The sequence below is a fragment of the Falco peregrinus genome, chromosome 2, assembly GCF_023634155.1.
Source record: "Falco peregrinus isolate bFalPer1 chromosome 2, bFalPer1.pri, whole genome shotgun sequence".
Lineage (NCBI taxonomy): Eukaryota > Metazoa > Chordata > Aves > Falconiformes > Falconidae > Falco > Falco peregrinus.
The window spans coordinates 110367132-110383743 of NC_073722.1; the positions used below are offsets into that span (position 1 = coordinate 110367132).

The window sequence follows — 16612 nt, forward strand, 5'->3', positions numbered from 1 at the left end:
TAATGCTCTGCTCTTCTGCCACAAACAAGGACTGTATGTCTGCCACAGACAGCACTCTTGCTGTAATTTATATACTGTTTGATGTTGAGAGCAGAGAAAGGAAAGTAGAATTGTAATGCGAGTCAAAGAGGAAAAGAAGTTGGAAGTGGGTGAGTGTGCAAGAAAGAGGAAGGACGGGATACGTTTTACACACATATTTTACAGATACATCACTGTATGGATCTTCGCTGCCCCTTGGGAATCGTCCCCTCCAAAATCTGGAATACCACTTAAATTATATGTACATACTGCAGTGTGCGACGCCAGCATCACTGCCTATCAATCGGGAGCCATCTACATGACTGAGGTTTGAAGTCCATTATCACACAGACTACAAAAACATTAAAATGATAAGGATTTAGCTAAAACTGACGGCAGCCTAGAAATTCACAGGCTAGGCTGACAGCTCTTCCTGGACTGGTGTGCCCAGCGCACCTAGATCCTGGAGCCCACGAGGCACACAGTGCTGCTGGAGCCATAAACAGAGCAAGACGCCTAACTAGTGCAACTTCAGGCTTACTCCTGGCTTCTCAAGCTGTCTTGGGCAAGGGGAGACCGTTCTTGCTGTTCTTCATGCTTTTTATCAGTTATTTTTAAATGAACGTGCAACAGACACCCAACTGCTCCAAACGCACACGCATCAGGACTTTTTTTTTTTAACCAAATGCATTAAAAAATGCCAGTGAAAATATTTCTGCTGTGGGAAAGATGCAGATTCCAAGTATATTATTATCTCTAAGAACAGCCTATGTTACGCAGCAGAGAGGGTACTGGGAAATACCCCATGGGCCAGTGAGAGTTTTGTCAGAAGCATAAAACGATGTGAATTTCAAAGCAGAACCCAGTAATTATTGTCATGGAAATTTCTATCTAAACTGTGAGAGAATGACGGAGTATTCAAGCAAACAGCCATCAGGATTGATATGTCCATCACTCAAGAATTTGATAAATAACTGCAAATTAGAGATCCAACTGCCTGACCAAAAAAGCTTGCTTCTGCTAAAACTGACACACAGTACAGTCATGTACGGGTCTCAGTTTTTAAGAGTTGTTTAAGTAGGACATTAGCCCAATGCGCTTTTTTTTGTTAATAATAATTTTCTTCAATTGTCCAAAAAAACCACCACTGTGTCTTTTCTTCTTTTTATATTTTTGGAACCAAGTAGCTTTTAGATTTGGGGGAGGGAAGGAGGGTAAAAGTCTCCTTTACTGTGAGGTTGAACCCTTGTATGTCAAATCTGGCCTGGAGCAAATTTTCACAGCTGAATTATAAACCCTGTAAACAAGGGTTTATGATGGAAATGCTGACACAACCTTAATTACAAACAGCGTGAAGTGGGGGAGGTTCTGTAATACACACTCCTTTTCACGGCAAGTTCTCCAGCACGCCAAATCTGCCATCCAACGAAAAGCAAGGCTTGCTCGCTGCTCTTCCCCTTAATGCTCCAGCAAGCTTGCTGGGACCTTTAGATCAAATCTGGTTGCTCAATACTGTCCTCTAAAAAAAGAAAAGAAAAAAACCCTTGATTTTGTAATAAAAGTATAATGTATAGCTTAAAAATAAATTAAATAAAGGAAACATTAAAAGATAAATGGAGCAGGATGCTCTATGGCTGAGGTAATTTGAGTGGAAAGGGAAGGAGGGAGTTTACATTAATAAATGATTAAAGGCCTTAACGAGGGCCTATCAGGTTGAACAGTGGAGCATACTTCTCCACCTCTCCTCCTTTAGTCCAGCTTTTTTACATTTGTTCTCAATGCTGATCAATATGGTTTTCATTTACTGATTTCCATAATGCCATATGTGATCTGCTAGCCTGACATAATGAAGGCAGAAAGAGAGCTGAAGTCATTTGAACGTTCTCGCTCGCATGTCTGTCGCCAATTTAGAAAATAAATATCTATTGAGAGTTAGAGTTTCCTCCTGTCTAGGAGGAACACGGCAGGATTTGCATATGCAGATTGCAAAGCCTCTGCCCCCCCCGCCCTTATTAAAAAAAAAAGGGGGGGGAACAATGTGGAAGAATATCTTCCCCCATGTGTTTTAGCGAGTATGTGTCCTTATAATGAAGAAGAAACATTCCTAAAGTTTAAAACTGAAAGAGTTGGCTTATCCTCTTTGCTGTAGCTGAGACTTGCTTAGCACCCCAATGAGAGTGAAGCTTTTCTGTCTGCCGAGTCACCCTGACCCACTGGATACCATTAGAGACCACATTAATTTGAAAAATGAGAAAGGATGGTCTATATTAAGCAACACTTATTTTCAACGTGCCATTGTCCTCAAGAGCAGAGTCTAAATCAATATTGGAGAGAGATCACACTTGTAAACCAAGTTCTTTTGCCCTTCTCATAAGTGTGAATTATGCTTTATAGCAATGGTGTTACATAAATCCCGTATCTATTTAATAAAAAAGCAAGACTGGCAGGTACCTTCTGGAGGGTTGGAAGTAGGGCTCCTGCCACCTGTAAACCATCACTGGCATAGGAACAGTGAGAGTGCCATAATCTAATCATAAAAATGTAAATGGCTTATGACAGGCAAGATGCTACGGCAGATTTATAGGTGTTTGGCAGCCGATTTAGTTCTTTCTCTCAGTCACTTCTCATAGGAAAGGATGAAACTGGGGGTCTCTGAACACCTTGCCCTTTGGTTCTAATCACTTCCCATAGATGCCCAGACTCTGTGATTTAATGAAGTCTGTTTATAAAGAGCAAGCAATAGATTAAACAATGCACTTCAGGGTGTCATTATTTGGGCGATTCCTTCATGACCCAAATTCATGGTTCTTTACCAGACCAAAGAGATGTGATCTTTTGAATTACATCATATACATTAGCACACAACATTTCCTGACTGCTGTGAATGGTGGCCAACAACATCCCGTGATGCTCCAGCTGGAGCACAGAGTTTGCTTTGCTGCAAAGGGAGAATTCTTCCCAGAAGAAGTTTTGCTTTTAAAACACAATGCAAAAACAACAAAACAAAACATGAAAAATTACAGTATGCATTAAATTTAGGATTCAGCCTGCTGCTTTGGCTTTACGGTGGAGCAAATAAATTATGTGGTAGTAGGAAGGTTTCAAAGTTTTGCTGGTTGCTCATTGCACATTGACCTATAAAAATATTATTTGAGTTGCTGTTAATAAAACTTGCAGTTCATTAAGGATATCTGACAGAGAGAAATCTATGTAACTAGGGATTAGTGACTAGTGAGCAAGCTTTCTGTCAAACTTTCTTTGAGGCTCAAAAGAGTTTGGTTAACGATTTAAAGATTCCTTCTCATTGTTTTCAGGCATTGCCAACTCTTTGTCTACATGAAAAAAGCTTGAAAAAGCTGTACTTTGTACACATTTTCCAAGTTCCACAAATTGCTACAGATATAAAATATAACAATGGAAAAAACACACCGCTGAATTCTAGGAAGGGATGTCAAAATTAAAGTGCCCTGACAATATTGTTAAAATTATAAAGGGTCTCCCTCTAGAAGTGAAAAGCCACATTAAAATAATTTCTTCTCCTTCTGTTTACATCACACTTCCGCATCTCTGCTTACCCAGTGTAACTAATGGTAAGGGATTTCAGCTTTCCAATTATGATATTGCGTTGACCTAATTGGGTTTCTGGAGGGCTTCAGGGAACTCCGTGTTTAAAGACTTTGTTCCCACTAAATTAAGAAAGATTTAGAAGTATGGCAGTTTCGGAAAAGGACAAATGAACCTACTGATCCAGAGCTGGAAAAACAGATTCTGGGATAAACCTGACTGCAAGCAGCAGAAACACAAAACCAATGCCTTGAACTGTAAACTCCTCGCAGCAGTCTTACTGGGATTAATAAATCAGAGTCGTTGTCAGCCTGAAGAAGAGACGTGAAAGCTCGAATAATTGCTGTCTCCTGCCGAACAGCATGGAGTGAGTGCGGAGCGCTGCTGCCCGCCAATCCACAGGCCGTGATTAACCTCCCGGCCAATTACAGCCTCATTGGCAAAGCAAACAAGGAATTATTGGCTGTTTAGTCGGGCTTTTCTTCTCCCACTCTGTCCCCTGGTTCTCATTCTGGTTTTTCTCCCCTTTTCCTGTTAGGAAAAAAGGAAAAAAAAACCACCCAACACACCAACCCTCCTTCCCCCCCCCCCCCCCCCCATCTGCAAACACCTGATATTCATCTGAGTTGCTGCAGTTGTACAGTCTTGTTAAATTGTTACCACCTTTTCCACAAGCAGTTTTGGCAATTAACCTCGTGGTCATACACTTCAAAGGAAACAACTGTTGAGTTTAACCTCCTTGAGCTACCACGGATTCCTTTATGATTTTTCTTCAAACACTTTTATCCCGAACAAAAATGCAGAGTGATAAGATTCATGTTTATTTTTCCATTTTGTCAGTTTCTTAAGATCACAAGTATCTCTACCAGTTACCGCTATTTTGTGCTCCGCAAAGTGTATGTGGAAAGCAGCTCTCCTGTTAATTCCCATTTGTAAGGCAGGGTACTCTTGCTTGCTGGAATCCACGCAAATTGATACATCTGACCCCTCCTTGCCCCTGTTTGCAAATCTCTCACATATTTCTCACAATGCCTAAAAGCTCAGAAAACAGAAAATGCAAAGTAGAGTTAATGCTAAGGGCATGAGATGCCATTAGAAATAGATCTGTATTTTGTAAAACTCCACCATTACCAAGAGACAGGACTACTTTACACATCAGAAGAGCTAAAAATTCCTCCACCTTCAATTAGAATACCAGTTAGCGAGATCAGGATCAATGTTAGGACAAACTAAGTTAACTTTTCCTTCTGTCTAAACTTCTGACTATAACATATATTAATTTACCAGACTGTGCAGCTGTTCCTTAAGCAACTGGATAGCTAATGATAGGAAAGTACCAAAGCAAATACTATAGGAGTGTGATCAAATTACTTGGAATGTCGTTCTCCCCCCCATTCCCATTCTGGTATTATTGCACATTTCTTCTCCAAAGTAATCACAGAACTGTAAAATGGGTTATTCTTAGGCAAAGCTACCATCAGAGCGCCAAAGAATACCAAAAACGTGTTTGAATGACCTTTTGCTACCGAGCAAGCACACCCCGGCTGCGCTAAGGGCTGCGGGGAAAGCATCACTTTCCTCTGGCTGCAAGCTGCCTTGGGTGGGAGGGAGTGGCTGTAAGGGAGAAGGAACAAAATATTTGTCTAGGAAAAGAATGTAACAAAAGTTTCGTATCTGTCTTGCAGTGCAAGAAAGGGAAGCATTTGGGCAAGCATATGGCATATGTTTCAGCTTGGGGGGGTGGTGGGAATCATGATGTTATGTGCAGTTCAGACCAAATAGAAAACTTATTCTGACTATTCTCATTTGTCAGAGGCTTTTCAAAACTAAGCAGATCTCTCCAGAGCTCTAAATGTCAAAGGAGGAAGTAACTGGTGGGTACTGAGTTTACATTTCAGGCTCTCTCTTAACTGTTTCCACTTTTAATTTTAATATGCTTGTCAACAAAATGAAAAACTCCCTCACTCACTCACTCAAAAAAAAAAAAGAGAGAAGAAAGAAGAAATTAGCACATTAAATGATACGTGGGTCTGGTGCTATGTTGCACAGTTCAGTGAACCCCTGCACAGATCAGCAAGATGGCTGGAAATGTCTCTTTCCGTCTGTTTTTCATCTCGAAAGCCTGTGTACTCAGCAGAGTGTGAAGAGTGCCTCTCTCCCCTCTGAACGCTCTCCTGCTCGCCCCCCCCAAAAGCCCCTGCAGCAGAGAACAGGAACTAGAGCAAATGCTTTTGTGAATTAAGAGATCTTGTGAGCGTAAATTTGGTCAGGCTGCTCCTTTCTGCAGGCCAGCCCCGGCTGCTGCCCCAGGATGTGAACTGTCAGTTTGCATAGCTGGTGATGAGTTGCAGAACCATCAGTAAAGGTGAAGACGGCAGAAGCAAGAAAGATTCAAGACTGGTGGAAATCATTTCACAAGGAAAATTTCAGCCATCAGTGGGAGGAAGCTTTGAAAAATGCTGCCATTTCCGAGTCAGAACGAAGGAAAAATTAAATTACTGCCGGTGAGGCGAGCCAAAGTCGCATCTTACCCTAGGGAGAGGTTTGATAATGGTAAACATTTGACAGCTGGCCTGAAGTTGTTATCTTGTTCTAACAGTTGTTATAGTCTGAACGAACATTTCTGATAAGAGAACAGAAAGAAAAACACTAAAGCATTTTTAATTTCTCGCTTTCTATATTTTAAGCTGCACTGCCCAAAGCTAAACAGGTTTAAAGCAGTTTGCCACCATCAGTTCAATTAAAGCTTTGGTTTTTAGACGAAGCGATGGACTACAGTTCGAAACCAAGGGCAGCACCACTTCAGCTGAATCAACGGCGAGTCTGTACAGCAATGCTTTAAGAAGAATTTAAAGTAACTTCAACCCACTCGCTTTCGCTATCCCTTAAACATCCTCTGTTTCACAAAGAGTAGTTGTAAGAATTAGCCCTAAATTAAAGTGAAATTGAAAAAAATAATCAATTTGAGTACTTAACTTCAAGATCTACCACAAACCCTTGCTTCTTTATTACTTTACCATCAAGCTGTTGATGTACAGCCACAAAACTTTTAACTCCCTGCCATCACATAACAAAGAATAATTAGGCAGACACATTAGAGAGGTAGCAACCTTCCCCACCTGACCAGAGCAATAACAAATGAAAACCAGCTCTGTTTAAGCAGAAAAAGAGTATGCCATCTTCTCAGGCAATTGAATTATACATAAGATTTTTTCGTGCTCTGTTGTTACTGACAAAGCATGTCTTGAGGAGCGAAACACAGCTCTGCTCGGCACTGCTGTTAGCAGCTCCTCCTTTAGAAAAATACATTGTGGATATGGAAAGCACATTACACGTATGTCAAAATCAAACTACCATTCTGGCAGTGAGACATGGGTAGGTTTTTTTTCTTTTCTTTTTTAAAATGAGGAATGCATTTCTAAGCTGTTTAACACAGCTTAACCTCACAGAACACATGCATTGAACATTTACCTCCCATTAAAAATAATGAAGATGAGTATGTACCTTGGCCATTAAACTCTGTTTAATACCTTACTGAAATGGACAGTTGGTAAATCTTCATATCACTGTATGCCTAAAACCTTCCTGCCAAACGTGCCGCCTCGCTGCAGAGGCAGCACATGCAGCTGGCACAGTTAAAGCAGACAGCTATCTTTTCCCTGACAGTAATGATCCCAACTACAGGCACACGATAACGCTCCAATTAGAAAGGCAGCATGTAAAACTTGTTCCTTAGATACAGAAAGAGTTTTGGAGTTAATGTATCTCCTATATTAACAGGTAGAAAGTGTTTCATTACTTTTTCAAATGACTCTACCCCATCTTAAAGCAAGAGTGTATAAATTGATATTAAAGTATGGTATTTTGAGAATGTTTCAAAGTAAGGTCAAACTCGTATTAAAAAACCTACTAGTGTAGGCTAAAATAACAGTCTGGCTGAGCAGCCTTCGGTGCATCTGGGTTCAATTACCCACTACATCCTTGCTATGTTTTCTACTAGCAAGAACAACGCAAGCAAGGCTTGGAGTTCACGAATAATGTCAAAGTTAGGTTACTCAGAAGAGGAATGAGATAAATCATCCAAACATCACAGTCATATTGGCAGACAATTTTTCCCCCCTTTACTTCATCACTGAAAGCAGCACAATATTGCATAACAACAAATAGAGGACAAAAGTCCTCACCTCACAAGGAAGACTGAACTCAGCTGGAATGCCTGCTGTTATACACACTCCAAAAGAGAATGAAAAGTACACATTAAAGTGATAGGTTATTTTTTTAAAAAAACCAAAAACACAAAAACCAAACAAACAAAAAAAGGCAAACCCCCAACCTAATACTCAGGGCAAACAAACATGATTTACCACACTGTCACCCTGTCTGGGGGTTTTTTTTTTTTTGGTGTTTTGTTTTGGGTTTTTTTTTTTTTTTTTTTTTTGCATTTGACCCTGGAACAATGAGGCTGGATTAACATTCATTACTTTCATTCAACAAGCTGCTGTGTGCAGCAGGAACTGCTCCAGCACCTCCTTCTGAAAAAAGAAAGTGGCTGTGACACTTGTTGAAATGTTGGCTCTCTCCTTTACTAACTGGCTCAATGGTGCCCAAAACTTAGACCACATACAAGTGTCCTCTGTCTTGCTTTCATGCTGTCAAGCTGGTTAATGAGGATTTAAGAGCTGGGTGGGTAAGTAACACACTGGGGCTCACCTCTGCAGTGCCCCGAGGTAAGAGGATGCCAGGCTGGGAGCAGCCATCCTAAGGATCGCAATGAAATTGGGCTACTGTGTCCGACACAAACAGTGTAAGACAGAAGTTCGACTCCACTCCAGTGTCACAGGCTCTCCCGAAGGACAGCTGCCACATCCCCGTGCCACACACCGCAGCCTGACTAGTCCAACACGGTGAGGTCGTACTTAGACCATTAACAGAATCACAACAACGGCTGTCTGCAAAGACAGATGCTCCTCCAGGGAACGCGAAGACTGTCATTCACTTCCATCAAGGCCCATTAAAAAAGCAATTGTCAGTAAAGTTACTCAAAATTACCTATGTTCTGAGGAAGACTGTATAAAGTATTTTTAAAGCACCATGTTTAATTCTGAGCTGCTCCATATGACACATGGTAAAAGCTAGCAATAAATTGCTACCATCAACAACAGGTTGTTTTGTATGAGAAGTTATTTTATCCATTCTGTATTCTGTTTGCAAAATAGTGACACTTTTATAAAATGATCAATCAGGTTAAATTTAGAGGAAAAAGCATCTTTTACCAAGACAGTAGTTGTCAGAACACTTCTGAAATAGAATGTAACAAGATCTTAAATCATGCAATATCCAAATGCCCCATTATATATATATAATAAATTCATACTATTGTAATGTACCTAATTATATAAGGTCATTTCTTATAGAAAAGCTCTAGCATAAAAGTTTTATGCAAGAAGAGTCTGGCTGTTTATTAATTTACTATCGCAGATGAGAAGCCCTCCACTGATGGTTACACGAACGCATGCGACACTTCCGCATTCCAGAACAACAACCCGCCCAGCCTACAAAATATTAACCAGCCACCAGAGTCACGGACCGAACGGACCTCGGGGCTGAGTCCCTCCCTACGTCTGCGTGTATGGCACCATCCCCCTCTCCCAGCACTTGCCCTGTGCTTACCTGTTTCCCTGGAGACCAGCATGTACAATGAATGCTATAAATACAGGGAGTAATTGGGCATCTCTTGAAGCAAACCTTGTAAGCCGTTTGCAGTCTCAGGAATGTTTTAACTTCTGGAGCAGAGAATGATCTTCATTTACAAAGAACATGAATGCAGCCCTCTGATGGACCAAGCTCAGAGCCAGAGTGAGGGAGAATCTAGAGGCAAACCCCACCCTCGGACAGGTCATCACGAGTGCTGGGGAACGCTGAATTTTGGCAAGGGCAACCTAGACTTTGCTGATGATTCTCCCACTGGGAACAACGCTTAGCATCACCGTGAACCCTTAACACACTACAAAATACAAGGGTAAGATTTAAAGCTTATTTCTAAAGGTAATCTTAAAAGCTACACGTGCCACATGCACGCACCTTAACACACTAGTGTTTCGTCAGGGTCTTATCTCCTCATAATCTCTTGCTCATGGCTAAGGAAAGGCCCTAAGCAGCCAGTTGCCGCTGAAGGAACAAGCCAGCAGCTGTGCAAAACCCCTGCTTGGCTCATCAGCTTATTGCAGAAGCTGCCGCATTTACACAAGTGATTTGCCAAGTTTTGGTGGAGCTCTATCAGCATTCAAAGACGCAATTCAGACTTTGCTGAGCTCAAGTTACCCAAACGGTACCTACTTACCGAACAAGGAGGTGCATTTGTACTTCCCAAGGCAAGCCATGCAAACTGGAAAGATATGTGTAAGTACACATATAGATAAAAAGATATAGTAACAATACTTTTGATCTCCAGTGGAATCTCTCTCATACCCTTTAGTTTTAGTTATTTCAGCTCTTAAGTTCTTTCACATAAAGGCTTCAAGGTCCTTCTGAACACTGGCTTTAAACGATGAAACAGTATCTCCAGCAAAAACCCCAGGGTATTTAGGGATGTATACGACTGAAGATACTCATTTGCATCAATGGAATTTCAACTTTGCCGTGAACTAAGCACTTCTCCAGCCAGGAAAAAGAACTACCCTTGCACATAGCACTTCAGCCAAGCTTTGACAAGCCTGGCATCAGTGACACAGAGAAACAGCAGATTCATGTCTAGCTCCTGCCTACCCCAACACCCAATTGGTACAACGGTAATTCAAATAAGTTTCACTGTCGTTAACTAAGGTATCATATACAAACCGTTAACTACAGCCTTGCAAGGGATAACAGAGCCTCCCCCGGCTGCTTGCTGGAGCCCTGCAAACCCCCGCGAGCAAGACAGCCTTTTCAGTAAGTGATGGGGATCACCAGAACCATGCTCAGCACGTTGACAGAAAGCTGCTTACAAGGTACAGCTGATGGACGGCTGCTTTTGTCATCTGATCTTGCTCTACCCAAGTCAAATTCAAAATTCCCAAGTAAAATCGCCCCTCACATTAGTCAAGGTAATTAAGCAGCAAGACACACTAGATCTAACCACAATCAAAGCGATCACTACTTTCCTACTAAGCATACTGGGAAGAACTCTATACCGCTAACTATGCGGCGGCAAGAGATGAAGTCTTCTCTCACAAGACAGTTTTAATGCCTGCAGTAAACCTGTTTAAGACTGAATTTACTTCCAGATTTTCAGTCCTTCGCTTGCATGCTGGAATTGGGAGGTATGGCAGAAGGGGGGTTGTGGGGTTTGCATCTCACCAAGAACAAAGGCAAGCAACTTCAATACAACCTTGAAACAGACCTGCAGGCAGAATTGTCTTTTCTAAAAATTATATTCCTCTGACTACGATGTGTAAGTATCTGCTCTTATCTAATAAAAAGATCCTTTTGAAGTAAGTGGTTCAGTTGGGCTGTGCCAATGCTTGTGTTACTCACCCAGAAGAAAGGCCCGCTGAATACAGTACACAAAAGCTTTGTCTGATCTGTATCACTTTGAACCATAAAAGCAGCAAGAGTAAAACCAGAAGGGAAGTCAAGTGCTTAATACTGGACAGCGACTTTCTTTAAATCTCTTCTACTTCCTAATTAACTACAGTGAATCTACTAACAGCAGTGAGCGGTAGGTGCCTTTCCTGCATGGATAAACACCCAGAAATCGAGAAAGTGCATTGGGGCTCGGTGAATACAAGTAATGCTTTGCCTGCAACTCTAGTGCTTTACAGGATTATTTGTGGAAGTAGACATAATTAAGGTCGTCTTTTGGGAGGCTATCCAAAACCAATATGAAAGATACATAATTCCAGGTTATCACCCAGCAGAAATTTGTTAAACATCACTTCTGTCCATTTGGATGTTACTTGCAAAAAAAGCAAGCAAGCAAACAATACTGTAAATGAAAGCCTAAAGATTTTCTTTAAATTTTCTAAAAACTAAGGATTTAGAAATCAGCTGAAAAATTTATAGCAGGCACAGCTCAGGCACATATGATTTTTTTTAAAAAAATTGATTTTCAAAAGTTATGGTTGATTTCATGGCAGAAAAATGCGAAAGGACCACTAAAGCTATTCAGTTCCTTAAAAGAGATGTAAAGGGTAAGTTTGTCTAGAATTTAGTCAGCATTTCCTAAGAACCCTTCTATATTTATAGTGCAATTGTTGAGATGTTGTCACTCATAGAATAGAAGCCATCAGTCATACTGGTATTTATAAAGAATTCATAGTGGCAAACTCTTCAGATATTCTGGTATCATTCTGAAGCACGATGAATTTCATGCTGGCCTTTTGGACAAGCTTTTGAGAAGAGTTAGGAACCTAATTTCCAGCATTAAGAACGAAGGTGGTTTTTTTTGAAGTGTGTGTGCGTATATATTTATTTATTTATTTCAAGTCTCTTCTATCTTGAGCCTTTCACAATGTGAGATCCTTTGGCTTTTTGAGGGATTTGTGCATCACAACAGACAACTGCGTGCCCTTGCTTCCATACTTAAAGACAATGGTAACTATTTGCCCAAAACCTCACTCGAAGCTACTGTTCTGCTGAGCAACTCAGAAATATGAATCCAGGAGATTCATAATTCTGCAACATCTGAGAATACTTGCTCAGATTTGCAGGACTACTACATCACCTAATACAGAATCTTACCAGAAGGAATACAGACCAAGCAATCCTTGTTCTGGGTTACCTTTCTAAGAGCTCCTACAGATTAAGTACATGCAGAATATTACGTTACTGAACGCAGACCTAGCCGCTCTGCAATTAGCAAATTATTTTTAAACACTTTACATGTGATTATGGCTAATGAATAAACACATATTTATGATGGGACATGTTACGGTTCACAAAAGCAATACAACATCTTTCAGCTACCCTTTCTTAAAAACCTAATATGCTTGTACATAAATAAAGCCCTTAGCTTGCTTGGATAGACTCTCGCTGAGACGTGCCGATGGTGCTAATTCAGAGCAGAAAACGCTCTTATTCCAGGCCACTGCAGTGAAGTGACATTTACCTAATGCAGCTATAAATTTCCTGATAATTAGTGGGCAGCTGATGGTGATGCAATCTGACTAGTGCAGCAATGCCAGCCTCAGACTAACTCTCCAACACCCACAAGTTAATCAGATTTAAAACCAAAGATTTCCAAAATTCTGAAAAGTGCAATGGCTCAGAGACAAAGGCTGGTGCCACTAAGCTTACACCAGTTGCTGTGATTTTTTTAATGTTCCAGACACTGCTATAACGAGATGTAGCTCCCCCTTTACACTCAACAATTTTCAGCGTAAAAAAGCTCATACGACTTTTCACTTAGCAATACATTATCAACCTTTCCTGAACTCTGTACAGTTGTGGAGTAAATTTAGGTAACTTCATATGGCCACAATGATAGAATTTGGAGGTACACAAAATAGTATCTTCAAAAATAATTTCCAAAACTTACTTAAATTTTACAAGTTTTGAGATTCCTTAGCCAGTTTTGAAGTGTTCAACATCATTTGGATTTTCAAAGTGAAGTAGCTGAGCACTAACTTTAAAAATCTGGCAACAAAACACATACAATCTTTCATCTATTGTGAGGTGTGGAGTCCCCAGTGTTGCTTCATTCTACATCACTACCATACAGAATAATTCAGTTTAACAAAATGGTATTAAGGAACCTTAATTTTTGTTTTCATTTTTCAAACCTAGTGCTGGAAAACGTTTACATTCTAATACTTTTGAAGTACGAGACTGATTAAATAGTAGCCTTGGATGTCCTAGTTCAGTAAGTTTATTTAACACTGCAAGAACTACTATGGAAGTTGTAAGTAGATTCTCAGACAGAGAGAAAACACAGACCCATCCTTTAAAATACTTTCTCAAAACAATCTTTGACCCTTTTCGGTGCATCATGAACGAGGCCAGTCAATCAGAGAACACCCTTCTCCCTGTTCTTTTCTGGATGAACTATTTCTTTATTGCACTATTTTAGAAAGAAAAAAGAAACTTTCTGCGTGATAGGTTAGAATATTGTTCTGAAGCAAAGCATAAGAGAAAACAGCACGGAAAGTTAACGTTTGGAGAGTGCCCTGACATTCTTGTTGAACACAATGGGCCATCTACACATTCTCACTGCTTGCTTCCTGAAGAAGCCACCAAAGCCATAAGGATGGCACAGGAACGCTTCCCACATCCACTATGCTCCCGTTCCTGCATCATTCAGCAGACTGACTTGTCTGAGATACGAGATTAGCATCTCAGCTTCCCAACTGCACTTTGCTTCTGGTTTTGCCTGCTGTTTTTGGACAATCAAGCTCAGCAAGCAGTGATTAACAGGTCACCCTACCTGGTAGCAAGTGGAGTACCGCAGCGGGCTGCCCTGGGACCTGTCCTCCTTCCCATCTGCATCACTGACTTGGAAGAAGCAACTGAGCGCACTGCCGTCACATTTACAGACGACACCAAATTGGGAGGATGTGTTGAAATGCTCGAGGGCAGGGCTGCCACTCAGGGGAACTTGAGGGAACAGGCTGACAAAAACCTGGGGACACACAAGGACAAGTGCAGAGTCTTGCACCTCATGAGGAAGAGCCCTTTGCAGCAATACCAGCTCCTGCGCCACACCTGGTCGGGGGCAGAGAGCAAAGGCACTCGGTGCCAGCCACTGCTGCTTTCATAAATGCTCCTGCAGGAGATAGATCTTCTCTCTAGATCAACGGCATCCTCATGCGAACACAGATCTGACAAGAAAATAACTGCAGAGATTAGGATGGTTTTTAATAGGCCTACCGAATCCCTGCATTCATAATACAAAGGCTGATAAAGTCGGGGCATGTTTTTCCACGTACTCAGCTTTTCCATTCATACACTAATTATAACCCATGCTGATCTTTAAAAATGGAAAAACCCACAGAATTAAAAAAACTACAATAGGGTGAAATCCTTATGTTTATTTTTGTTTTGAATTCCTAGTTAACAGAAGTGTCTGACTATCTAGAGCCTACCAATATGCTTTTGAAATCTCTCTTTAGTTACACGTCCAACACTAGATAGGAACTTTCTGACCTCTCCCCGATTTAAAACTTCATTGTAAGCATTACTTTTTGTCATTCTTTTTCCTTACTAAAAAGGGCAGTGTGGAAAAAAGATGATTAAAGATATCAAACAAACACCAAACCTCATGTGAATGGACTGTTGGAAAATAAAGTACGATTTAATGACGTGAGAAATTAGATGAAACTGTCAAGTTTAAAGAATCTTAAAATGGTTAACAGGTCAAAACATAAAAACTTCTTTATGTATAGAGTGAATATAAAGGGAACATGGTAAGTATCTGCCAAGGGTTAATTGCAACCCTGCATGAAAAGCAGTTAACAAGTGAGAGTTAGAACACCCAGGAGGAAAAGAAAAATTTTTCCAGTGCCATGAGAAATAAACAACAAGGGGGAAATATTTCCTTTGGCCACTGTTACCTCCTCTCCAAAAGCTCAGAGGAGCAGTGGGAATGCCAGGGCCTGGTTTGCTCTTGACTCCCTCTGAAACATTTGTCTTCATTACCACTCTTTTTAATCAGGGCTCCTTCATGAGTGTTTCTGCTCAGCCCCCAAGGGGCAACTCTCGGCTGCGATAAATCAGCATCCATACCGCAAGTCACTAATCAGCACTCTCAGGGAAAGAATAACAGTGAAGTGCAGACCACTAAAGGCTTGGAGAAACCTGAAGGCTCAGTGGCCTCAAGGAAGAACGGCCTACATAAAAATAATAAGTCAGTGAACCATCACTACCTTCTAGGCTTAGCAGGACTTGCATTTAGAGATATTATTTAAAAGCCTCTTGCACACAAATTGTTCCTGCTGTATAAAGGGTACTTTATTGATAAAGAGGCAAAGCGCTATCACCCTTGAGCTTGGTTTGACTAATTCAATGTATTTCACTTCTACCTCCTACTAGAAAGCACTCAAGGAAACAAACTTGGCAATGGATACTTAGTGCTGCTGTCCTACGGTTTCTGGAGAAAAAGATCAGTATATACTTAAACAGAAAGAAGAGGAAAGGGAAACTGACAGAAGATAACACACTCCCAAGACACCTCCTGTATTATCACCATGGAAGAGTGAAGTACTTGTCTGTTTCTTTTGCTTTAAAAGGTTATTTATAAACACAGCTAAACAGATGTCATCTTAAAAGGAAAAATACCTGCATAGGTTATCTGTACTTGTGATGATCTCCCTGCATCTGATCCCTTTAAAATTATTGCGCAATGTTCCAACTGCAGAAACAATTGATATTTCAATAGTCATTATTATTCCTTGAAATTGTCCAAATTCCCAAGCCTGCGTCAATGCTTGCCAAATACATCACAGAAAAAAAGCTGAATGCACACCCAAACCTCTTCTGCTTTTTCCCAAGCAGCTTAGATGCCAGTACCACTATGAAATAACTGTGAGCTGTAAAACCATACTAAGTATTGGCATCCAAATTAGCAAACTAAGCATCCTCCTATCCAATAGCTGTTAAACAAAAATCCCAGAGCAAGCTTTTCCAAAACCACAACTGCTGCCATCCACAATTTTTTCCCCTGTTAAGACTCATCTCTATGGTACCTGGAAACCTGGCCCACGTAGATAAAGTGATTATAGCCGTACATGGAAAGATCACAGAAAAAGAAGATTCTTCCACTGTTCCTACTTCCAAAGTTCAGGAAGGTCCAGAAATCACACCCATCCAGTGAGCAGACTCCAGCACTGAAACTGAGTGTTACTGTAGAAAACCTTTCTACAGTCCTAAACCAACAAACCAGAATTATTTACTGTTGTCTACTACTTTTTTCCTTGAAGTTTTAGACCACATAAACCATAGAACAGATTCAGTTATAGCTGGGAGGTACAGAAGAGCACCTGCAAATGCTTCCACATGGCCCAGACTTTGAGGTCTCTCGCACGGGCTTCACTGGTATTTCCATGGCAGGACGTACAGC

General features: G+C 40.8%; 1 protein-coding gene across 14 annotated transcripts in view; it reads right to left on the bottom strand.

Annotated features, from left to right (window-relative positions):
• BCAS3 (BCAS3 microtubule associated cell migration factor) overlaps nt 1-16612 on the bottom strand; it is a 370182-nt gene that overhangs the window by 156930 nt on the left and 196640 nt on the right. Inside the window, exon 24 of one of the 14 annotated variants that reach the window (XM_055797251.1) lies at nt 2706-4113. The exons of the other annotated variants lie outside the window; for them this stretch is intronic. Within the exon in view, the coding sequence (XP_055653226.1) occupies nt 4016-4113 (98 nt within the window). The 3' untranslated portion in view covers nt 2706-4015. Of the gene's footprint in view, nt 1-2705; nt 4114-16612 lie in introns of those variants that run through there. 14 annotated transcript variants of the gene reach the window in all.